Source organism: Tachysurus vachellii, chromosome 16 (genome assembly GCF_030014155.1).
Source record: "Tachysurus vachellii isolate PV-2020 chromosome 16, HZAU_Pvac_v1, whole genome shotgun sequence".
NCBI classification, from domain to species: domain Eukaryota; kingdom Metazoa; phylum Chordata; class Actinopteri; order Siluriformes; family Bagridae; genus Tachysurus; species Tachysurus vachellii.
Genome location: NC_083475.1, coordinates 12,438,830 through 12,464,824, shown reverse-complemented (window position 1 = coordinate 12,464,824; position 25,995 = coordinate 12,438,830). Strand labels below are relative to the sequence as shown.

The following is a 25,995-nucleotide window of genomic DNA, read 5'->3' as shown; positions in this document are numbered from 1 at the left end:
GACCTTTATTAAGGGTCAAGAGAGAGTCATAATCCGGTTTCTTCAGAAACAGGTTTAATGTGAAGATTAAATCAGTTCAGGGGCTCTCTGATTTCAGATGGGCATCGCCTAAGTGTGAACACGGCCACATTTATTGACGATTATAGACCACATGACTTAAAATCTCAACAACAAACATTTAACGACTCTGTCTCTTTTAAAGTGAACGCACTGTGCGATTTACGGTGCAAATCACGGGGCATCGCACACAACATAAAGGCAAGGCGCACAAGACCTGGAACACAACGATCATTCACGATCATCTCACTCTAACAGGGTGTAAAGAGTGGCAAAGCCTTCTCTACGATCTTGGTTATTTATCTGGGTCTTGACAACCAGACTACAGGATTTCGGTGTGTGTTCAGCGCTCTGTGAGGGCTTTTTCTTAGAGCTGCACCGTCGACAGAAACCCTGACGCGTCTCCCGTCCGCGTGCTGAACCGGTGCCGAAGCGGAGCTGTCCACCACCGCGGGTTCTGACGCAGAGATTCACACGTTACTAACACACACACACACACACACACACACACACACACACACACACACACACACACACACACACACACACACACACACAATCCACCCCAACGGTTTGCCGTGACTGCCAAACGGAGCGTGTCAGCTCGCAAGGTAAACAGACTTTTGCTGCACCCTATTGCTAAACTGAACTGAAGATATTTATATACGACGAAGCAAAGCTATATGTGGCGCCTCTCTCTCTCGCTCCCTCTTCCTCTCTCTCTCTCTCTCTCTCTCTCTCTCTCTCTCTCTCAAACACACACACACCACACAAAAATACACACACACACACAAACACACACACACACACACACACACACACACACACACACACACACACACACACACACACACACACACACGCAAATGTATATACAGAGCATGCAAAGTTTAATGCAAATTAAATAGCATATTTCATAGGGCTACCCAAGGCAATTGATGCTTTATAAGATGCTTTATAAATAAAAATGTACAAATGTATACTAAATGGACAAAGTACAATTAAAAGTATAGTATTCATTTTTAATTTAAATAGTTAAAGAAACATATGATTAAAACTGTAAGTTAGTTGGAACAGGAAAGTCACAATTTTAAATGTCTGTTATTGGGGCATTCCTGTGGTTTTGCAACATCTCTGGAGTCATCTAAAAGCAGCATAAATGCTAAAAGCTTCTTCTTTCAGTAATTTTGGTCTGCAGTATTGGACTATTTCCCCATATCTTAATATTTGCATTTATTTAAGCATGGACCAACATACAACTATATACTGTGTTGTATATAAATATCTAAGTATATATAAGATTTGAAAAGTAATGGATAGTATTCAAAAATTGGTTAGCATACATTAAATAATCTTACATGCATATTGTTCATATATACAGCACAGTGAACAACATGCTGTTAGGAAAGCTTTCTGAGTGAAGTAAATTAAGAAGTTTTGAACTTAACAAAAGTTTCATGTTGAACATGAACTCTTTTGAGTTCTTACATTTTTCTTAAATGATCTTCTTTCCGTTGATGCTTACATTCAGGTCCACTTTTGAAAGAAATCAATGATATATGATGTCACAGTCCTAATGCTACCCTAAAAGTATCCTAAAAGCACTGATATTTTCTAACTCTTCTGTGTATTTGTAATATGCTGATTTTGGATCAGATTTATGACTACTTATTTATTTTTCCATCAACATTTATTCCTAAAAACAACATAAAATTATGTTTCTGAATGACAAATATACAAATATTGTACACATATATTCTATTATTAGAAAATCCTAATATTATGGTCATGTATCATGTATCAATATATCAAAACAAACAATGAATGTACACATGAATATACACATGCCTGTATTTAAAAATGGAGGAATATTATAGTTAGCTATAGTTAGCTCTGTTGCAGAAGTAGGCTTACAACATTTTGGGTGAATGAAAGTCTTTGAAAAAAATTGTGTGTGTTCAGTTTGACATTATTCAAATATTTACATAATTAGTGCAAACGAGATAGACCCGTCACTTTGATTACGCTCCAAAACCTAAAGAAGTTGCAGTTCTTTGCAAATATAATAAATAAATGCCCTAAGCAGATGTCCAGTATGTCTCCAGAATATTTTATGTATGATGTCTAATTTAGTGCCACAGTGAAGGTCACATTTTGGCTTGTGAAATAATTGTTGACCTAGTTAAATTTGAGGGAATCTAAAATTATTTTTTATGTATAAAATCTATTTAATGTGAATGCTTTAACACAATTATAGCCTTATTTCCATACCCTACTTATCAACAAGACAGCTTGCTGTTCCTTCCAAGTTCAATATCAGAATGACCAGATCGAGGTCAAGAGATTTGCATGGATAATTTTGGTGTTTAAATAGCCCTTAAGATGAACCAGTGCCTGTGTGCTGGGTCAAGCTGAACATCATCTATGTGTTTAAAGTTCTCTCTTCATTTTCTCCCTCACTCTGAGAGAAGTATCATGCTCCCTAAAGACTCTAATTGTAGCTGAGGAATTAAATGAATGTTCTACTTCTATGACCTTATTTCCTCCTTTAGTTGTCATGACCTCCCTGAGTTATTTTCCCACAACCTTTGATTTTTTCTTTTTGGTTATTAAGGAGAAATATGTGCTGGTGTCATATCACAGATCACAGGGTCTTCAGTGTGTTTTGGTGTTTAGCATGTTCTAACCATGCTGTGTAGGTTTATTATCGGTTCTTAGGTTAATTTCTTCCCACCTTCCAAAAAAAAAAAAAAGCCAAATATTCACTGTGTGTGTGTGTGTGTGTGTGTGTGTGTGATTCTGATGTATTGATATCCCATCTACGGTATAATACTGTTTGCGTCTAGTACATTGGGATGTGCTCCATATCCACTGTGGCTCTGACCAGGATAAAATAAAACTATGAATGAAGATGAATTAATTAATAGTTCTATAAATAATTAGGTAAATTGAACCACAGACTTTTGGGGAAACGAAAATCCCAACACTTTGTCCTGATGCTATTTTGTGTATGCTGCATTTGATATTTTGCCTTAGTGTTGCATTTACACAGTGCTGACTCCACTGCACAGGAATAGACTCTTACATTCTTACTCTTAGACACACGGGCAAGCATTCAAGCACTTGTGTCCCAGTTTTTTTTTCTTCAGTTGCACTGCATGATTGCCTGCTGTTTTACACTCTTATGCGGGCGCCGACTCTCCAAATATGTGTTTACGTTTCTCCCAGCCTCATAGCACAGTGACTCACAGAGTTGGGAATGTGTTAGCATCCAGCAGTAAGAAAAGCTTTGTCTTTGCAGTTCTGCAAAAAGCTACAGTACCAACACCCAAAGATTTAAAATTTTACCAATAGATATGATTCACCTTATTTTACCTTATTTGTTTACTTTCAAATACCACAAAGAGGATGAAGAAAGTCAACACACCCTGTTTTTAGATAACCAAGATAAAAATAACTTAAAAAAAGAAAAAACAAGCTTGCGAAAAAAGTAGCTTACTTATACTTTGTTAAAGCACCATTTGCTTGTAAAACAGCACCCAGCAATTATTCGTAAGCTTATTGAGATGGCTTTGTGCTTTAGGTTTGTCATTATATTATAAGGAACATTTATTCTTTAGCTGTCTAACAGAGCTTTGCAGATTTTGTGCCAATACAGATTGCTACTTGGAGCTATCCATGATTCCCTCTATCTTGATTAGAGCCCCAGTCCCATCTGAGAAGCAGCTCCATACATTACTTGTTTTTTTTTTTTTTACTTGTATTTAGTTGGTTGCTATATCACAGTAAAGGGGGGAAACTATCTGACATGATTTATCTTGATTCGTTTTTATATTACTAAAACCTGGATTTTGACCAAAACTTTTGAAGTCCACCGCATATGCCGTATTTTGTGTCCTTTTTTCTTTTCCAGTACTCATTTTCTTTTCCCCAACTAAGTTATTCAGTTGGTGTACTTGTATTTAGTGCTGTGGAAAAGACATTGAAGTCTGTGTAGAGCAAAAGATATAAGCAATAAGCGTAGCAATTGTAGCTAAATAAATTCAATGCAGGCACAGTAGGCACACACATTTTAATCTAACTGTGATCCAACATGAGTCACTCAGAGAACTGAGGAGTCAAGGTACACACACTGAATGACTCAGTCTCAGCAGAATACTTACTTTCTATGTGGCTTTATTCTTGATGGAATCTTATCACAGTGTGCATCACACAAGCTATTTCAGACTACATGACTTTCAAGGGTAACTTTGTACAGTAGTCTCCTTAGTACAGTAATTGAAAACACTGAAATATATGTTCCTTTCTCAATAATGTAGAACTTTCTTTCTGTATAAAACCTACATAACCTTGTCCTGCCATTTACCAAGGTGAGGACCTGTTGGTACAGTGGGTAGCATTGCTACTTAGAGCTACAGGGTCTTGGATTTGATCCTGAACTCCAGTTACTGTGTGGCATTTAGCTTGTTCTATCCTGTGACTATATGGGTATCCTATAGGTCCTCCAGTATCCTCACACCTTTTAAAACATGATATATGATGTAGGTGGATTGGCTCACTAAATTGAAAGTTCTGAAATGAACTGCCATACCATCAAGGATTGCCTTGACCCATTGTTCCTGTGATCCTGTGTGGTTCTGGATACACTGTGAGCTTGACCAGAATGTGGTCACTAAAGATCAATAAATTAATCAAGAGCTTAGTTAATTGGTTAATATTAGAGATTCACTTTGTAGAGGTTGGTATATTAAATCATATTGACTGGGTAATCTATCTATCTATCTATCTATCTATCTATCTATCTATCTATCTATCTATCTATCTATCTATCTATCTATCTATCTATCTATCTATCTATCTATCTATCCATCTATCCATCCATCCATCCATCCATCCATCCATCCATCCATCCATTCATACTACATATTAAAACGATAGGAATAATACAGATCTGATTAGTTGCTAATCTTGTTCTGATAAAGATTTCTAAAGATTTATACATTTAAAGGAATATGGGCTTATAATGTATATTGTAAAAAGGCTGCTTTCTTTTCATTTAAAATGCAGTATACCGAACCTGATAAAGCATTTCTGAAAGATGAATGGTTAAAATGTAAATGAATCCAAAATGGAACAAAACCACAAAGGGTGTATTATAAATGGGTTCTGTTTTTTCCCTCTAGTTGGTTGAATGAGTCAGATGTGTCTGATGTCATGTTGCCAGTGGGGCATTCAGTGTCACAAATCTAATTTCTCTGTGCGTGTGACCTTTCAACAAATCACAGTTCAGAGCATCTGGTTGGTAGCAACGACTATGAGTTCAGGTTTTGACTATTTTCTCTTTCAATGTTAGGTGAAGAGGTGTCCCATTGATCTTGCTTATTTTCCTTTACAGTAAAGTCATGATATCACAAAGACACACATGAGCATGAGCAATGACTGCTAATATACAGTATATATAATATATAATTGCTGTAAGTAGGGCTAGGAGACATTTTTATCCTTTCTGCCAAATTAGAGTCATTTTCACTCAGGGAAGCTTAATCAATTTCTTCTAGCAATTTCTATGATTGTGAATGAGTGTGTGTTCATTGGCATGGCTTCTGCAATTTGTTAGAGCTGGAGCTGAATGATATTGCATAGGTTAACTCCTTAGAACTTAGTATGTGGTCACACTGTGTTCACACTGCCACTGTTTAAATCCTGTCTTTTCACTGAATATTTTACATATAAAAATAAAAAAATATCATTAACTTTTCTGGATTTTTTGAGCTTATATGTAACTTGAGGACATACAGTATAAATGCCTTCTTAAAGTTAAGCGAAAATCTCTCTTTTTAGAAACTTTCTTTATCTGATTATATGTTTCTTCTCTCTCAAACTGACTTATGTAATTTATTTTATCTGTATTTTTCTTGTTACTCACTTATTCTCACTCCGGTGGTCACATGGCTCATTGGTAAGAAGTTTTTTATAGCCATGAGGACTGCTTCATTTTTACACAGCATATTAATATCAAAGACTCTTATAGAACATGATCTAATTTATTTAGTTCAACAAAAATTGTGGACTCATATTTCAGCCTGCATGTGTAAGTGTACATTTTTAAGACAATGCAAAATGAGATGGGTCATTCACTGGGTGTGCACGCTTCAGATGTGTAATGTGCTAATATTTTTTTATTAAGGAGTCAAGTAGACCTATGTGTCATTTCCAAGAGAACGATTTGCATAAGTGGAATGAGTTTTAATGTGGCATTTGATAGCCTATAAATCATAATGGGCTCTGCTGTTGCTGTGGCCCACTGCACTGTAATATGACTACAAATTGATTAGTTTGTTCCATCACTACACTTGATTTCCCTTTATCACTCAGGTACAGTTATGAGCAAAATTCTTTGTAATCCTTGTGCAGAAACTCACAATGAAAGTCTAATTTTCCTACAGGTGAATTTAAAGAAGTGAATTTTTACCACAGAATCAATGTGAATTATCAAAAATAAAACAGGTCTAAATTTTAGCTCATTGTAAATCACGTACCTTTTGCCATAAAAAGTTTAAGGAAAAAGCAAGTCAAAAGTTTCTAACCTAAGCAACTATATATTTGTACCTGAATTTGTTGAAGGTACTTTTGACTCTTGCAGAACCTGATAAGAACCTGATATGAAACAATGACACACTAAATGTTTTGTAATAAACGTTGTTTAGTCTGCTTATAAGAGACAAATTGAGCTGCCTCAAAAATAACAAATCAAGACCTTAAATATAACCTTTATAGTCTTCCAAGTAGCTGTGTGAGTCCTGCTTTTGGAAGTGTCACAATTTCGGCATGACCAGCTCCTTGAATATGACCTAACCATCAGCTAATTTATTCATTAAATACAAGAATAAAATATAACACTATCAAATTACAAAAGGAAGAGAATTATGGACCTCCACAACTCTGGTTCATCCTTGGGTACAATTTCCAGATGCCTGAAGGTGCCATGTTCATCTGTGCTAACAAATATACCCAGAATCAGAATCAGGTTCATTGGCCAAGTGTGTTCCAGCTGTTTGTGACTCTCAAAAGTACATACATAAATAACACTATACTACTATACAAGACAAAGCAACTATAAACACCATGGGAATGTCCAGCCATCATTCCGCTCAGGAAGGAGATGGGGGTGCGAAATGTGTGTATCAACCCCAGAACAAAAGCAAAACATCTTGAAAAAGATGCTGGCTGAAGCTGGTAATAGAGTGTCATTATGCACAGTGAAACGAGTCCTGTACCGACATGGGCTAAAGGAAGGAAACTTTCAGAGAGGAAGAAGTCATTACTTTAAAAGCAACATAAAAAAGCCAAATTACAGTTTGCAGATGCACAAAAGGACAAAGACCTTCATATTTGGAAACATGTCCAGTGGTCTGATGAATCTAAAATTTAACTGTTTGGCCATAATGTCCATCATTACATTTGGAGGAAAATGGGGGAAGCTTGCACGCTTGAGAACACCATCCCAACTGTAAAGTACGGGGGTGGCAGCATCATGTTGTGGGGGTGTTTTGCTGCAGGAGGACTGGTGCACTTCACAAAATAGATTTCCTCATGAGGAAAGAACATTATGTAGAAATATTAAAGCAATATCACAGGACATCAGCCAGGAAGTTAACGCTTAGGTGCAAATGGGTTTTCCAAATGGACAATGACCCTAAGCGTACCACCAAATTAGTTTCAAAGTGGCTTAAGTACAACAAAGTCAATGTTTTGGTCCTGATCTCAATCCTATAGAAAATTTGTGGGCAGAGTTGAAAATGCATGTGCGAGCAAGGCAGCCTACAAACCTGACTCAGTTACATCTGTTCTGTCAGGAGGAATGGGCCAAAATTCCAACTATTGTGAGAAGCTTGTGAAGGACGTTTGGCACAAGTCATACTATTTAAAGGCAATGCTACCAATTACTAAGGAAATGTAAACTTTAAAGAAAGTTTCTGATGTAGCAAATAGCAAATTCATTTTGGTAATACTAACTAACCTAAAACGGGAAAGGTTCAGTGTGATTTTATGTCAGAGAGTGAGAAGAAAACGTCATGTGCCTTTTTTATACAGTGTATGTATAAACTTGTGTTTTCAACTGGATAGATAGATAGATAGATAGATAGATAGATAGATAGATAGATAGATAGATAGATAGATAGATAGATAGATAGAGCCAGTTAAACCACTTAATGAATACGATTATCCTGTAACGTTGAACAAGAGTGAAAGGACAGTCGGCTGTTGTCAGTTGTGTTGCAAGCAGAAAAATAAGCAAGAATAAGGATCTGGGCAATTTCGAAAAGGACAATTTCCTTTGTTTCTGGTATGCAGTGGATAGTACAAACCAGGGTCCAGTGAAAAGTGTTCCAGTTAAGGACAACTTGAGAAAACACCATGCATAGCAGCCTGCTGTGTATGGAACTGCATAGAAACAGACCGGTTAGAGTCTCCAAGCACAGCTTATCCACTGCTGAAAGTGCCCACAGTAAGCACGTGCACATTAGTTCTGTGCCATGAAAAATGGTGGTCTGGACTGAATAATCACATTCTTTTACATCAAGTGAAAGTCCAGGCATGTGTGTGTCACTTACCTGATGAAGGCATGGCACCAGGATGCAAACTGGCAGAGGAAGTGTGATGCTTGGGGCAATGAATGTTATAGCATAAATAGCATGTAGAGGATGCCAAGGGTTCAGTTAGATTTAAACAGATGATTCCCTGTGGTGACCACTAATGGGAAAAGCTAAAAGTACAAGAAGAATAAGATGCATATGATAATAATAATAATAATAATAATAATAATAATAATTATAATAATAATAATAATAATAATAAGAAGAAGAAGAAGAAGAAGAAGAAGAAAAGGAAGAAAAAGAAGAAGTGGAAGAAGAACTTGACAAAAACAAACAAACAAACAAAAAAAAAACTTAAACTACCAAGAATAAAAAGAAAAAAACACTAAAAAAATAATACCACTGAAGGCCTACATAGGTACATGTTCCACACAGCCTGTACAGCTGGTCACCAGTCAAAAATGGAACACTGTGCCATGGATCCACAAATTGATTACAGGCACATAACCCCACAGAGCACTAAGCAGTCCCAAAACGGAATGATCATACAAAAACATACAGAAATCTCCACCATTGACAAGAGCAACAGGCACACTGTAGTACATAAAAAACTGGTGGACACATATGGAGGATCAAGTCCTGGGGAAACCTCAGAATCTAAATTGGGTCTGGAGCACTGCCACAACTGGTACAGAGTGGAAAAAGGGACAAAAACAGTAAAGCATTAAAACAGAAATCAAATACAGAGATGCAGAAAAAGAATGCAAAAAAAAAATGCTTTATGTTGAGAAAAGGAAATTGCAATAAAATTTACAATCACAAAAATGAAGTGCACAGCATAATATCAACCGTATACTCTCAACCTCTCAATAGTTCATTTTGTCCTTACAAGGATAGACAAGCTTTTGTAGTGTGTGTGTGTGTGTGTGTGTGTGGGATGCCTCAGTGCCAATGCATATTCGGGATTTTTGTTGACAGACTGTATCTATGATGGTGTTGCTAACCTTGTTTATAGATGGGGTATGACTGACAGATAATATTCACTCTTAGGAGGGTTCTATAGAGATCACAGCTTTGACATACATCTCACTGTTCTAGCCTCTCTGAGATCTATGATGGCTCGGGATCGATGATAAATGAACAAATTTTTTCCTGATTTGGTATTTAGTGGGTGAAGGGCACATATATTTTGTTTTAGCATTCTGAACTTGTTTAAAGTTTGGATTAATTCAGACATTTTTATTTAGTAATCAGTCTGTCTCATTTACAGCTTTCACCATTGCAGCAGTAAACTGCCATAATTTGCTTCTCTTTGCTTTGATTTTGTTGTCTGTAACAGAAGCAGGGAAAATGCAGACTGTTCAACAGATGGCTAAAGGATTTAAAATTGATCAGAATTTTGATCCTGTCAAAGCTTTTTAAGTTAATATTTGTCCTTTTATGTGCTTCAGTTTTAATAAAAGTTACATTTCCTACATTCACTAAGTGTGTAGAATCCTTAGGTCAAATTTCATGCAATATCTTTAGCTCTTTTTGGAGAATTTGTATGTAGAAAATTTGGTAGATGCTACAGATGGAATTAGAAAGAGGAAATTAGATTATTTCACCTATTCTTGTTTATTTTCATACCTATTTTATTTACTCTGTACCTACAGTACATTTAATATTTTTTTACATTTTTCATTTAGTTCAGATGTTTCACATTGCATTATTTTCCCACCTATCAAATGTTTTACATTCCTGATTGTGCGTTGTTTCGTCAAGAATATGGTAGCATGTCCTCTGATGGACTCTTATGATCAGTTGCATTGAAAGTTTTATTTTTACTTTGCATGTCATGCAGGCGCATTTTAATAGTGAAATGTTAGAATTTTATAGTTAATTAACAAATAATAATCCTCCTATATTGCAAATAATTCTACGTGCAGGAGTGTTGGAGTGTTTTAGAGCCATATATAAAAGCCAGTAGCAAAATATTAGGTCACTAACCATTTCTGACATTTTTACACACAATTATGGAGCTATTGTATAAAAGCATTCTATTGTTAATTTAAGGAATTTAATGGAACACAAATGAGTGTTAATTGACCTACATGTGGTCTAGAAATAAATACATGCTTGGCAGAAGTGTTCATTATTTTTGTTGTTTATACAAAGAGCAACAATTCTCACTTGCTCTGTCTCCTTTTATTTACATTATAGCCTTATACAGATAGGTATCTTTGATTGGTAAATCAATTCTGCCTCAACTCTGTTGTGATATTAAAAGGAAAACTCCATCAAAAAAGTTGCAAACTTGCAGTCTCATTTAATGGGCTATCATAATGGTAATCTGACTTTACATTTGCATGTGCTACAATATAATGATTGTTTGTTCCAGTAAATAATTTTGTATGCAATAATAGGATTCTATCACAATGTGTAAGACAAACCTACAGATTCATATCTAATGATAACCCATTCACTAATTCCAAACCATCCAGATGCATAAATTTTATTATAGAGGAGACTTGCAAATAATTCCTGTGTAAATGTATATGAATCCCATTACAATCCTGCATGAGGTAGACTGTTGAATTTAAGGGTATGTCATATAAAATTCGTATGATACTGCAACTTAAAACATAATGGCTAATCACTCAATATAAAGATATCTATTGCATTCTTAACCATAGACGATAAACCGTTTTTCTATAAAGTACTATTTTAATATCCAAAATTTTGGGTAGGTTTTGGCTAAATGAGTAACCTAATCCTCTTTATGCCAACATGATTTTGGTTAAAACATTCTATAGCATGTTAATAAATGTCTAAGTAAGCTAATGAAAAATGAACCACTTTACATCTCTAATCAATATGTTTTCTCTGGACGAGCCAGACTCAATTTTCCGCAGCATAGCATCAGAGTGTGCTTTACAGAATAATTGGCTCCGCTTGGTGAAGAGATGAGGATGAGGGTGGAGATTCACAGAATAGGGGTCAGAGAGAGAGAAATGGAGAAAAAGCGCCATGATGAGATGGAGAGAGAAGTCTCTCATCCTCAGTTGCTGGAGAAGAACCTGAGTGGAGGCTCTTCATTTCTGATAGTTACTTTCTGGTCAACTGACAGAACTGCTCTTTGAAGCCAGGAAAACCACACAGTCTCTCCTTCTATCTATTGTGAGATTAAGAGATTAATAGACTTCTTCAATTACCTCACATGGTGGAAGCTTTGTATTGGAGCAAATGTGACAGGCTTAATATGCTGGTTAGAACACTACAGCACAGCATGACCTACTTTATACAGTCTGTGCTGTTTCCATGTGGCCCTGTTTTAGGAGCTAATCAAGCAAATGGGAGAACCATTCAGTAGTCTTAAGAAGGTGATCAGGCTTAAAAGTTACTTGCAAAAACCACTGAATTTACTAGATTGATAATAAGGGCCTGGATGGATTCTCAGAGACTGGGATCCTTGATTACAATTTTTAATGGTTTCCTGAATGGAGACACTTTGATGTTTTTATAGGCATGGATGGCCATTATTTCTGATAAACGAGTAAGAGTAGTACATACAAGGACATCATACTATAACATAGTAACATCATCTAAACTAGAGGGTTTGGGTACTACAACATGTCAATTTCAAACTATTACAGCTAAACTACTTTTTTGATAAATGATTTTATTATATTGTAATTGTCCCTGGAAAATGTAGCATTCAGCTATATCGAAGCTATGTGTTTTTTCAGTGAAGCTACTTGGTCAAACTGTGAAAAAGGAGCCATGATAATTTCAACCTTAACTAAGAAAGTGATTCATCTATGATCCATGTGGTTATCACAACTGGACCTCTGCCTGGTTTAGGATGCAGGAGGGCACTAGCATATGGCCTCTTCTAAATTCTTGTGACCATAGTAATACCTTCAACTGGTGCCCTGTTCTCTGATCAAGTGTCCTGACAGTATTATTAGTTAAAAAGAAAACTGGGCTTGCTAGCTTTAGAGAAGAACAATTGGGGACTCTTATCTCAGCTAGATGGAACTTGTTATCCTGGTCACGTAGCTAATCTAGTATAAGAAAAACGTCAATACTTAAAAACAAATGCACAATGTGCCAAGGTGTGCTGTATGCCCTTGGCATTAGATGATCATGGTCCCACTTGCCATTTGGATTGAGTACTCTACATCCTTCCAGTAATTTTTGCAGTTGCACAGGTACCAATATATCCAGCAAATATATTGGTTCCATCTTTTTTTTTTGGATTCTACCAGCAAAGCTTAGAGGAGGATCTTGACATTTTGGCAGACTAGGGTATCTCTTCTGCCTGCCCTGGCATGTAGCATCCAAGAGAGATTACTCTAGCAATGTTGTATGCCACCAGTACAACAGAGGGTGTGGCAGATACTGTATAAAAAATAATTCAAATGGCATAACAGCATCATAGAAGGCATTCTCACCCACAGCTACCATTATGCTGACTGTGACACATAACTCTTCTCATTAGTCAGCAAAATGAGGCTTGTTTCACAGTACATCACTGCAAGAAGAGGGGCTGGCCACAAATTAAACTCTTTTGGCATAACCAACCCAGAGAAATCGGAGCATTTCATTTGCTGTGTAATAGATGCTCTATCAGGTTTCACTCAAGAACACAGCAACACAGTGATCAAATGGCCCCATCTCCACTTTTCTGCTGTCACATCCTTAGGAAAGACAGAGTGCAGAAATGCTTACTGGTATAAGGCCAACTGGGAGGTTATAGAGTCAATGACTGAGACAAAAACAGAAAGCTCTGCTGGCATACAATAACAATCCCAGCATCAGCACATGGAATCCCCTGAGAGCTGCAAGAAGCAAAGCCTGGGAAACTGCCTGCCCATTGATGCACTAACAATTACAGGATCAACTGCATACAGTTTGCAGCAGAAATTGCAAAAACAATGTATACAAGAATAATAATTGAGGGCATTAAAAATGACACTGCCAGCAGGCAGCAAGACTGCCACTCTGAAGTCCATCACCGACAATGACAGCAGATATAATGCTGGATAATACGGATCTTGAGATGTATTTAACCCAGAAAGAAGTTAGCAGAGCTTCCCTGGATGCCTTCCCAGATCTGACAGTCATAGAAGAGCTTTACACACTGGCAACAATGGAAGTACTCAGCAAAGACATTGACTGTCTTGCTTGTAGGAAGATCACTGCTATGGATATTTACATGAAATCCTGAAGGGTGGGTAAAATCCACACAGCTTCCACACTTCCACAAGCTACTCTGCCTCTGCTTTAAGCAATTATATGTCCCACAAGACACGAGAAACACCAAAATCATCATTATAGTGACCAGGTGACTGAAACAATTACCATGGCATCTCCCTTCTCAACAAAGTGGGAAAGGTCTTAGAACATGTCACCCTGAGACAACTACAAAGAATAATTCAATTCAATTTATTTGTATAGCGCTTTTAACAATTCACATTGTCTCAAAGCAGCTTTACAGAAGTATAGAAACAGAAAAAAATTATAAAGTTTAAAATTAAGTTACTCTATATCTTTAACATCTATCCCTATATGTAATGAGCAAGCTGGAGGCAATGGTGGCAAGGAAAAGCTCCCTGAGATGATATGAGGAAGAAACATTGAGAGACACCAGGCTCAGTAGGGAACACGTCCTCATTTGGGTGACACTGGACAGTAAATAATGTAAATGTATATACTGTCATTACTACAACAGTTTATAATAGTGCAACCGAGAGCTCCTGAGGAAATTCTGAGTTCACCACAGACCCAACACTAATTTCTTCCTGCTGATGTTTTCAAATGATTGCTGATAAAGATCAGACCATACAGCTAAATGACGCAACAATGGTTCAAAGAAGGCATGACAGTCTCCAGGCGGCCCTATCCACAGCAATCCCACGAGTCACTGGCTGACCATAATAATAGACTAGAAATAGCACAGTAATAGCCTTTTGTATCTCTCCAGAGACTCAGTGTGGTTTTAGAACTGGCCAATCCACAGTGGACATGATCTTCTATACTGTACCAGTTGCATTAGTCCTGAAAGCAAAACTTGCATGTAACCAAACAATAGCATGTAACCTGATCAGTAGCAGTGGGCTTTTCAAGCTGCTACATAAGACTGGCTGTCCTTCCGACCTGCTCACTTCCTTCTACAAGAAAATGACTGCTTCAATGGTGCAACATCCGACTTCACAGTGAGTAGTGACATGAAGCAGGTCTGCATTCTAGCCCCATCCATCACCATCAATAGCCACACTCTTGAGGTGGTTGACAGTCTAGACTATGTAGTCACCTTGTCCCTGAATGCTGACATAACCAGCAGGAGAGTTTTGCAGAACAGGCACCTGAGAGAGAACAGCAAACAGCTCATCTACCAGGCCCGTGTCCTCAGCACTCTCCTCTACAGCAGAGAGACCTAGGCGATCCAAGCTAGTCATGAAAACAAAATTGAACTACTATCATTTTTGCTGTCTAAGGATGACCTTCCAGATAGCATGACAGTACTACAGCACACAGTCTTGCCTAAGATGTTTACCAGAAGCATAGACCTTATTCTGTAATCAGTTGTGACAATACTGACAGAATATCTGTCTTACAAAATGTGTTTTGTTTTACAGCAAAATATCTTTAAATTGAGTTTTTTAGCTCCTTGTATATAGTCATAGAGCTATAGTACTTTTATTCACTGCTCTTGATGTTCTGGATTCTGACTGCACTTCTTAATTTATCTCCCTACATTCCCTGAGCACCTGTTTCTGGGTCAGCCTAGTTTCTGCCATCAATCTCATCATCTCCTCTAAAATTAATAGCAATGTCATTCACTTTTATAGCCCTTCACTATCGTCCCAATGCACCTTGGTCAGTTGAATTACGTACAGTAGACTTCTACCAGATAAAATGATAAAACTGATGTGGCTGATGTTTCTAGAGGAACCACTGAGAGAATGTCTGAACATTAGGAACACAGCAGCAGTAGAAGTCGCTGTGTACTTGTTTGACATTTTGTCAGGTCACCATAGATTGCCTGGGGCTGAGTGTAAATGTGTCTTCAATTGGAGGTTAAAGGATGAAACCAAAAACTGCCTGCCTGAAGTGCCAGTCATTTTGAGTTGTCTACCGTTTTCAGGGTTACACACCGATGCAAGCAATACTGTGGTAAAAATCTTTGAAAAATCAGTATGTACTTATGTTTCAGTGAGTTTTTTTTTTGCTGATATGTCTGTTTTATCTTATTGGAAAAGTATTTTTGGCAGTTTGAATAAATTCTACATTACTTTGATTTGATTTTAGCTGAGGGTTACTAGTAAAGATGGCTTGAAGGCTTTTCTTTTATAAGAGTCGATGACGAGTACATTCTATGTTCATAGTCTGAATACATCCTACAGAATGTATGTTTACTATTGGTAAAACTGGCTTCAGACCAAATCATCACAATCTGAGATTGCAGTGTGTGTCAGATTCCCAAACCCTGCTTTCTCATTAAAATGAATAAGACATCTGTCTGGCATGTGTTTATTTTATACAGAAAGAAGAAAAATAAAAATTAGAAAAAAATGTGTAAGAAAGCTTAATTAGGAAAATGCAGGCAGTGAGAATTGTTTGTTAATTTAATTTTTTTAATGTATCATCCATTCTTCTAAGACTTGGACTAAAAATCTTACCTATGCAGTGCTGTCATTTTAAACAATGTTTAATATGCTACACAGACATTTGTCCACCAGAGATGTCTGTTTGGCAATCAAACACTAACATAGTTGGCTAGAAAACTTGATTTCTTACTTAAATGCATGGCAAAAGCAGATCAACAAAGCAGCAAACACAAGTATTGTCAAACATGTCAACATACACAGAAGTGATTCATTAGCTAAGGTTATTGCTATGTTTGTATTCGATATGGCCAGGTCTCATGCATTGACCATGATAATGCTGATTGACTGAAAGATGCTCATTTGGAGAGAGTCAGAGGATAGTTTAAACTGGAAAAAATAGAGAAAACACTTAAGCAGACAATCATTCATGTAACAATGAGTTGTTAAAATTGTTGAGCTACGCTAAGGATATAATATTTAAAAAAAAAGATTACACTTATCTAAGGATACAGTTTGATCCATATACTGGAAGCTTGATCCCATATATATCCAGTACAATTCATATAATATTTGCTTCTTTTACTCCTTTTTATTTCAGTCAATGCCATGTACCCACGGGCTAACACCTGCTGCCCAAATAGAGGTCTGTCAGCCTCCTGAACGCCCACTCTCTTCAGTGCAGAGGATGCTGGGAATGTGTCGTGGGCGCAGGAAGTTCCTGGCAGCCTCCCTGATCCTTCTCTTTATCCCGGCCCTCACCTGGCTCTACCTGTCTGCTACCAACTTCACAGGTAGGAAGTCTGTGCTTGTTTGCAAGAAAATGTCCCTCTGCTTTTCTCTGTTTTTCTCTCTCCTGCTCTGCTTCTTAATATGCTCAATTCCATCTGAATGAACCTTGTATGACATAATTCATGAAAGAATAGCACACTGAACATTCCCTTATGAACAATGTTTGCTTTTCATAATACTATATGGCAGGTTGACCTTTGTTGTTCTTACACTGTTAGCTAAACAGAGAGAAGAGTGCCTTTGCGTAACCAAAAGCTCGACATCAATCAGAGTGACCCAGAAAGCAAACCCATTAGACTCAACAGTAATCCAGGACAAAATACTTTTAAATTGAAGAATTATATGAATTAGAGTATGTCTACTGAGCATGTTTTCTCCATATGTACATATTTTTAGAAGTTAACTCTTGCATGTATTTCAGATTGTAGGAAACTGCAAGCATTTTTTGCACTCCTAAACCTGATGAGTTGAATTAGATGTGTGTAGGAGAATCAAAAGCATCTAACTGCCCTGGCTTATAAAATCTTTGATGAAAGTCAGGTCACAAACCTTATTACAGCTGATTATTTATCTATAGGATTTTCTTTTTTGCTTTGTTAATTTAGTTGCGTTTAAAATTCATGCAATCCCTTAATTTTCTCTCATTTTTCTGGCTGATTATGAATTTGAGATGGAATAATCTTTTTAAATTTTTTTAATCCTTTCATAAGCTCAATGGTGGTTTATGTTATACCTTTTTAACTAATATAGTTTTTTTTCTGTTCTGTTCTGTTCTTTTGCTAATTCCAGAACTGATCGTGCATACACTGACATTGGTGGAGCAAAAATGCCAGTGAAATGTTGTTTTACCTAATGTTAGAACATTTATTTATATACCATTCTGAGTTCATGCTAGCTTATTCAGGGACAGGAAATATTATAGATTACATGTAAAGATTACTATTATTGATTACATGTAAAGATTCAAAATCTGATTTGTGACTCTCATTTTTATTAAAGCTGGACAATATAACTTTATGAATGATAAATTCATGTATTAAATCTAAAACACTGACTAAACAGTGAACTGTATATTCAGTGTTTTAGATTTAACAAATGTAAAAGTTCACTCATGAAATAAAAACATAAATAGCATAAAAAATCTAATCTTAATAGAGAATCATTCATAAAGTTATATTGTCCAGCTTTAATAAAAATGAGAGTCACAAATCAGATTTTGAATCTTTACATGTAATCAATAATAGTAATCTTTACATGTAATCTATAATATTTCCTGTCCCTGAATAAGCTAGCATGAACTCAGAATGGTATATAAATAAATGTTCTAACATTAGGTAAAACAACATTTCACTGGCATTTTTGCTCCACCAATGTCAGTGTATGCACGATCAGTTCTGGAATTTGAGAACTCTTCATACTGTATCATATTTGAACCTTCTGTTGCTATGAGCTGAGTGCTCAGTGAAGTGCTGCCTTTTTATCTTGCCACACAGTGTTTTTCCTTCCAGTTATCCTAACGGGTTAAACTTGGATTTATGGATCATTGTGTTATCATTGTGTAAAATTGAAAATCATTAATTCTAACTAATCAAATTAATTGTGAAATTTGCCCAGCTCTCTAGATCTTCTGCTCTAGCAAATAATAAGACAGGACATAGTTCTATCATTTGCTGAGACATAGTTTAGAATCTTATCTCTTTGTGTTTTGACACATAACTCAATTTATTTATGTCTTTACTGTCACTGGGCCCAGTTGCTTAGTCAGTTTACCCTCTGGCAACATGACAAGAATGCAAAATCATTTTCCTTGCCCTTTTCCAAGACATTTTAATCTTGGCTTGCAGCCAAAAGGTAATTGCTTTACCCTTCCATGAAGGAGCATTGACTCAATATTGAAATAATATTAAGATAACAGTGATGTAATGCTATGCCAAGGTCATGGCTCTTTTCCTCCTGTCCCCTCCCCAAAGCTCAGGGCAAATATGTCTGAATACAAATGAACATGTATTGAAAGGCCCTGAATTCATATTATGATTTCCCTCAGTTGCACCACTAAAAGTAAATAAAGAAATATATCCAACTTAAAAAAAAAGTTCTTCTAGTGTAATTGAAAATCATTTCAGTGATTTCAGGTGACATTCTAAACTACTTGAAGTGTCCCAGCATTAATATAGTTTAAATATAGAACTCTGACTTTAGCCATGGATGTCCCCACTGGTCTACTACAATTAATGAAACCATTGTATATGGATTAAGAATAAATGGCACCTTTCTTTCCTGGATTGACCTCAATGTCTACCTTTAATCAGAAAATTGAATTATTGTACTTATGAAATGAGCACATACTGTACACAACACATTTCACAATTCCTTATTGCTTATTAATAAGAACTTCTTTAACCCTTTAATGTATTAGTTATTTATCGCAGGGCTGCACTATTCAATTATGTTACTAGATAATTATTCATGTGTATTTACTGACAAATAATCAATCAAATGCTGCTTTACTAATGTGGCTTATAGGACTGACTGTAACAAATATTACTGGCCATTATTTAATTTGAACTAAATACGTTTTATTGTTTTATTCTACTGATTTTCTCATGGAAGGCTAATCTAATTATTCCATGTTACAATAACAATAACCATAACTATAATTAAATTACAAATAAGGGATTTGATAAGGAATAAAAAAACACACAATAATCTGGAAATGTTTGATTTAAATGGATCTTTCTCTTTTGTCATTTTACCTTACTAAATCACTGAGGCATCATCATTGATCTTACTTAGACGAAATTAATACACAAAAAAAGAGCCACAAAAAAAAACATTTTTTTGTCTTTACAAAGTTGTATTGAGTTAATACTATACTGTACATGTTTTGAAGTTACATTATAAATCCAGTAATTTACTTTGTTACCCCCACCACCATGAATGATAATGTTCAGTGAATTTCCCTTAAAAAGAGCCATAACCACATTCATAGTATTGCTATTAACATTATACCCTATTAATTAATTATCATTACATTATCAAGCAGTTTATTTTAATATGTATTAGGGTTGTGACTTATTGTGAGTAAATTATTCAGATTGAATAATGTTTATTGAGTGTCCTGAATAAATATGAATACAGATATGGACAAATAGGTGGAGTATTCATTTTGTGGTCCCCAGGGATTAAAAGTAAAAGCTTAACCCTGTGAGCCACACACACAGACAAAGCAAGCCAAGGGCACAAGGATTAACTAAAAGATCAGGCCCACTTAAAGTCCTGGCTTAGACATGTTGTTATTCTGTAGGAACTGCACGGTAGGAATGTCTGGTTATTCCCCTCCCAATCTACTTATTAATAGCTATTCAAATCAAGAAGAGGCGTTATCAAGGATTGAGACATAAGGAGCTCTTGATATATGCCTAGTTATTGTGGTAAGACCAAAACTGAAACTGGTGCTTAGCCACCTGTAAACAGAACCTTCTGTGTGATTGAGTCTGTGATTTCCACTATCATAGTCATGCTCTGTAGAAGTGTGGTGGTGACCATTGTGGTCTGTCAGATGCATAAACCTGAACAGTGAAAGGTGCGATGGGATAAGGCACAAGGAGCATTGGGGCATTCGTGATTCAAATATTAAGTTCCAAGAAAACCCTCTAGACCTCAGTTGTCCACTAAGACTTCTTTTTAAGCTCAGTCAGAGAGGTTGTGACTGAAGTGAAATTCCAGACAAAGCTTTAGAAAAAATTATCATAACCCATGAAGTGCTGAAGATGCTTGACTAAAGTAAGGTAATTAATTAACAAGTTGCTACTGATTATAATTAAGATTCTGCTCCTTGGTTTCCCATGATGGCAGCTAGCTGGTTTGGCAATGCTTCTGATTGCTCTCTGCCTCCCTGTAATTCAAGGTACATTGCTGAGCCGGCTTTTTTTGTTCCATTATTCTATACAAAAGATATATGCTCCATATATACGGTCCCTGCTCCATAAGGCTCATGTAGACCATGTGCTGTGTGCACAGAACAGAAAAACCTCTGCTGGGTCTCCAAATAGTTAATAAATTTTCTCCAAGAAATATTTGATATTAAACTTATTCTAAAACTTGTACATGCATTGCTGATGTACAATACTATAATGATATGCCATTTAAAGGACCCCATTTTGACTCACAGAAGAACTGCATGCCTGCGTTATAGCAGCTCTTGATAGTGTGTCATTTTTTTTATCTTTCTGGGATGTAACAAACCTAAAAAGGTAAATCTGGTAGAATATTGTATTATTAGATACAAATACAAAACAGAGCACTGCACAGATACAAATACAGATACATCCAAATACAGATAATGACATTACATTACACCCCTAATAAGTATGTATGAGGACACACTTTAGCGTGACTGGATATAAGCCACAGACTCAATCCTTCAGCAAATTGATTAGAGCCTCTAAAAGTGATAAAGGACATAGTAGCAAGGATCATTTAGTCAATGCATGCTCCAAAGTAATTTACTGTTGCATTTATTTCACCTCTCACGACATGGCTGCAGTTAGAATTCTCCCTCTCTTGTTGTGATGTGAAATTAATTGTGCGCATCAAAAAAAAAAAAACAAACCAACAGTAATCTGTTTTTAATTGAAAGTGGGTGTCCGGGGCCAAGTGGGTAAGAGCTGTTCATAAAGAATCATCCACTCTGTTGACTAAAGGGGCTAGGCGTAATATTAGAGCTACTCTAAAAATCTTTACTGCTTTGAGTACAAGCTCAGCCAACAAAAGAAGAAGAGACAAACGTCAATTACATGTCACTTATGAGTACACATTCACCATGTTGGTTTTATTTGCACTTCTATGCATTGTCCATCATGTATCTGCCTATTTCTTTAATGGCTATATCCTGCCCAAATGATCTCTGTTGTCAGATTTGTAAATTAATCTAATTTAGGCTTAGTATTACAGCCAAAGCAGCCTCTTTATAAGCTGTTATGATGCTTATGTACTGTACAGTATCTATTAAGACCACCAGGGAACCCTGAGAAAAAGAGCTTTCTTTAGGCATTCCTCAGGTTAAAGAATGGTAGATTAGGAGTTTATTGAAAATGTTCTTAGAGTAATAAATGGCTTTACCCACAGTATCTATATTATTTTTTTCTATTTTCTGTACTCTCTGTTCAATCCCTGAGGAAAGTTACACATGGGAGTTAGTGCTGAGATGAGTGATGATGCCATACATTAAGCTATCTGTCTTCTGACCATGATCAATAAGAGCAATAACAGCTTACACCCCCATTTACTTTGTTGCTGTATGAATGCAATTGTGTGTGTGTGTGTGTGTTTTGGTGTGAAATTGAAAGACAAAAACATGGATCCTCTAGCCTTTATTTACCATTATGTTTTACGATCATGGTAAAAGTGAAATTTCTGGTACAGCCCTTTATTTTTTTATACTATATTTTTGGCATTTACATTGTACAGAACATTCCTTCAAAGATTCTTTAGTTTCTGCTTCTTTGGAAACCATTAAATGTTTATTGTATATTGAATGACAATGATAATGTCAATGACAATGATTATAACCATTTTAAAAAGCTTTTAAACAAAGTATTTAAAATTGATAAATTCTTGCCCTCAGTGAAGCCGCTGCCTCTGTCTCCACTGGAGCCTCAGTCCTCTACGCTGGCTCTGGAACTACGGGTACGGGAGGTGGAAGAGGAAAACCGAGTGCTCAGGAAAGAGCTGAGTCAGCCACCCAGGAACCCCACCCATGGTAACCAGTATGGCAGTGGACGCCATGTCAACCAATCTCATGTTGGCAGAGAGGGTTCGAGACATGCAGAGGCTCAGAGAGGAATCTCACCAGGAAACAGCTCTGACTGTGTGTCTCAGCCTGTGGTGGATAAGTGTGAGGTAAGGCATGGTAATGACCTGCAGGATTTAACTAATTATTATTATTCATACTTATTGTAAGACCCCATAGAGCATGAGTAAACAAACATGCTTCAATACATCATGCTTTCACAAAGCCTCAATTTTTTTTGTCCACTGTTTTTTTGTTATGTTTTAATAGTTTTGATTTTCTTTTCATGTCTTTTAATTATTTTTACTATCGGTATTCCATGTGATCCCATGTGGTCACAGTGCACATTGTTGTACATTCACAAACAATTGTGAGGGTTGTTGACCAATTGGATGTTCTATAAATAAATATTCTATATTTATTTGCCAATCATTTAGCAAGGGTGTAGCATTTGACAGACGCCTTTATCCATAGTGAAGTATAAAAGTGCTTTTAAGTCTTGATCAAGTAATACATCAATGAATACTTGTTGGTGTAATTATTTATCAGCAATGCAATAAAATTCCATGGCAGGATAACTATTGACAAATATGAGACTTTGATATCTAATGTATGCACTGAGCATTTAAGAAGTGTTTAGGATATGAATTTGTATAAAATCTTATTGAGATTTGTATAAAGAGTCATGAGTGTCCTCTTTAGTGGAGCTTTGCAGAAACAAATTGGTACTTAGGGTCGTTAGATCTACAATAATGCAATGCTGCTTTATAGAAACTATTTTACTTACTTTTACTTAAGAGTGAAACTAACTTTATGAGTTTTTCATTTTTGTGTAATCTTGTTCTTGTTCTCTACAGACAATTCATATGGCCATAGTGTGTGCCGGGTATAATGCCAGTAGAGACGTGGTGACCCTGGTGAAGTCTGTGCTGTTCCACAGGTAAGGATTTCATCATGATTTGGTACCCAGTGCACCTTCCAATACTTATATAGAAGTATCCTTTGGCTTATTTTTAACTCCTGTAGCCAAAAACGAAGGTGGTGTCATGCCATAATCTGTGGGCCACTTCAGAGTCTCAGCTTTTTTTGTCAGATCAGCAAGTTCTCCTTTCCAACATTCAGACCAACCCACTCACCCACCCACACACCCGCACACACACACACAGTCTCTATCTCCTGCTCTTTTTTTCTCTGTCTCTCTCTGTGCCGGCCCTGTTGTTGTCCTTTGCTTACAAATCTGAATATGCTTCTCTCACAACGGCAGACTGTTGCCTGGCAACGTAACCTCCATGAACTTCAGCTCTCATCCAATTTCTCCTCCTCTTCTCCCAAACAAAGTCCCACAGTGTAAAGAGAGAGACGTAGAGACAGAAAAATATATAGTAAGAGACATATATCACGGGGTTGTAAGAACAAATCAGGCAACTATAGAGTGGTGTGTTATTAAACTGTGTACGGTTTGAAAAAATAAATGCTCTTTCTGTTGAATTTGCAGGATGCTGACCATTATCATTTCAAACAACATAGTGATTATGTGGTAAGGTTACTTAATGTGCCATAGCTTACATAGCATAAGATTATAAAAGACTTGAAATATCTGGAGGTTATGACTGCACATTGACCATTTAGTTTTAAACAGAAATCTGACGGTACATTTTAGCATTTACCAAATTTCAGTTATAGTATCAGCTTCCAGTTATAGTATCAGCTCGCAGTTATAGTATCGGCTAGCAGTTATCATATCGGCTAGCAGATATAGTATCGGCTACAGTTATAGTATCGGCTAGCAGTTATAGTATCGGCTAGCAGTCATAGTATCGGCTAGCAGATATAGTATCGGCTAGCAGATATAGTAGCGGCTAGCAGTCATAGTATCGGCTAGCAGTTATAGTATCGGCTAGCAGTTATAGTATCGGCTAGCAGTTATAGTATCGGCTAGCAGTTATAGTATCGGCTAGCAGCAGAGGTGTAGTCCTCAAAAAAAAGTGCTATACTACTACCCCCGCCCACCTCTTAACCCCCCTGTTTTCTATCTATTGTAACATGGATTGTGGAAAAGTGGCATAAGGTTGATTTTTTGATGAATCATCTATTGAACTGAATCCCAATCATCGCAAATACTGCAGAAGACCTATTGGAACCCCCATGGACCCAAGATTCACACAGAAAACGGTCAGGTTTGGTGGAGGAAAAATCATGGTTTGGGGTTAAATTCAGTATGGGGGTGTGCGAGAGATCTGCAGAGTGGATGGCAACTTCAGCAGCCTGAAGTATCAAGACATTCCTGCTGCCCATTACATTACATACCACAGGAGAGGGCAAATTCTTCAGTAGGATGATGCTCCTTCTCATACTTCAGCCTCCACCTTTCTGTCCTAATTAAATAATTAAAAATCAAGGCATGATAAGATTTTATTTTGGTAAAATAAGCTTAATCTAGAGGCCTTTGCCTTTCATATAAGCCACTTCTGATTCCAAATGATCAACTAGAAGTCAAGTTATTATCTGTTGTTCCTACAACTTGGATAGGCGACAAGTCAGGGAGTGTATGGATAAATTTAAAGTAATTAAATATTTCAATTTGTTTAAGCATTATAGGATTCCTAAAGCAAATATTTTATAGATATAATTTACATATTTCCCCCCTTATAAATTCAGTGTGGAACCCGCACAAAATGGTTCCACATAAAATGCCTTGGTATGACAGACGCATAAATACCGAGCGGACATATCCCTTGTTATTGTGCATTGGGCATTGAGCTAAAGCAAGTACAGAGACCATAGAGTTTAACAATATCTGTAATAGCTCTTATATAAGCAGCAGGATTACATATGTTTGACAAAAGCTGATTTACACACTGAAGTTTACATCACAGTGAAATGTATATTGTTGTATATTGTTTATAATGCAAACAATAAAAATAAATTCAAATTCAAATAAAATGAACCAATTTTCGGAATTCAAATAAAATGAACCAATTACAACGAAGTTTTGCGATGCAGTTAAAGGGGAAGAAAAGACGAGGGTAAATTATGGACGTTTTAAGCAGCAAAACAAGTGGGTATACCGAGGGTATACGCTAATATTAAGCCATAGAAGTCGTTATACGCAAACAGCCCTGTGGAAAAAGTAAGCATACTCCGTATACGTGTGTATGGCACCGAC

At 36.5% G+C, this 25,995-nt stretch overlaps 1 protein-coding gene across 1 annotated transcript in view; it reads left to right on the top strand.

Moving 5' to 3' along the window:
* The first annotated feature begins 639 nt into the window (after positions 1-639).
* The window catches only part of LOC132859030 (xylosyl- and glucuronyltransferase LARGE1-like), a 44,973-nt gene continuing 19,617 nt past the window's right edge, over positions 640-25,995 (top strand). The window contains exons 1-4 of the mRNA XM_060889593.1: positions 640-668; positions 16,848-17,040; positions 22,665-22,939; positions 23,687-23,769. Of these exons, the coding sequence (XP_060745576.1) occupies positions 16,851-17,040; positions 22,665-22,939; positions 23,687-23,769 (548 nt within the window). The 5' untranslated portion in view covers positions 640-668; positions 16,848-16,850. The remainder of the gene's footprint in view (positions 669-16,847; positions 17,041-22,664; positions 22,940-23,686; positions 23,770-25,995) is intronic.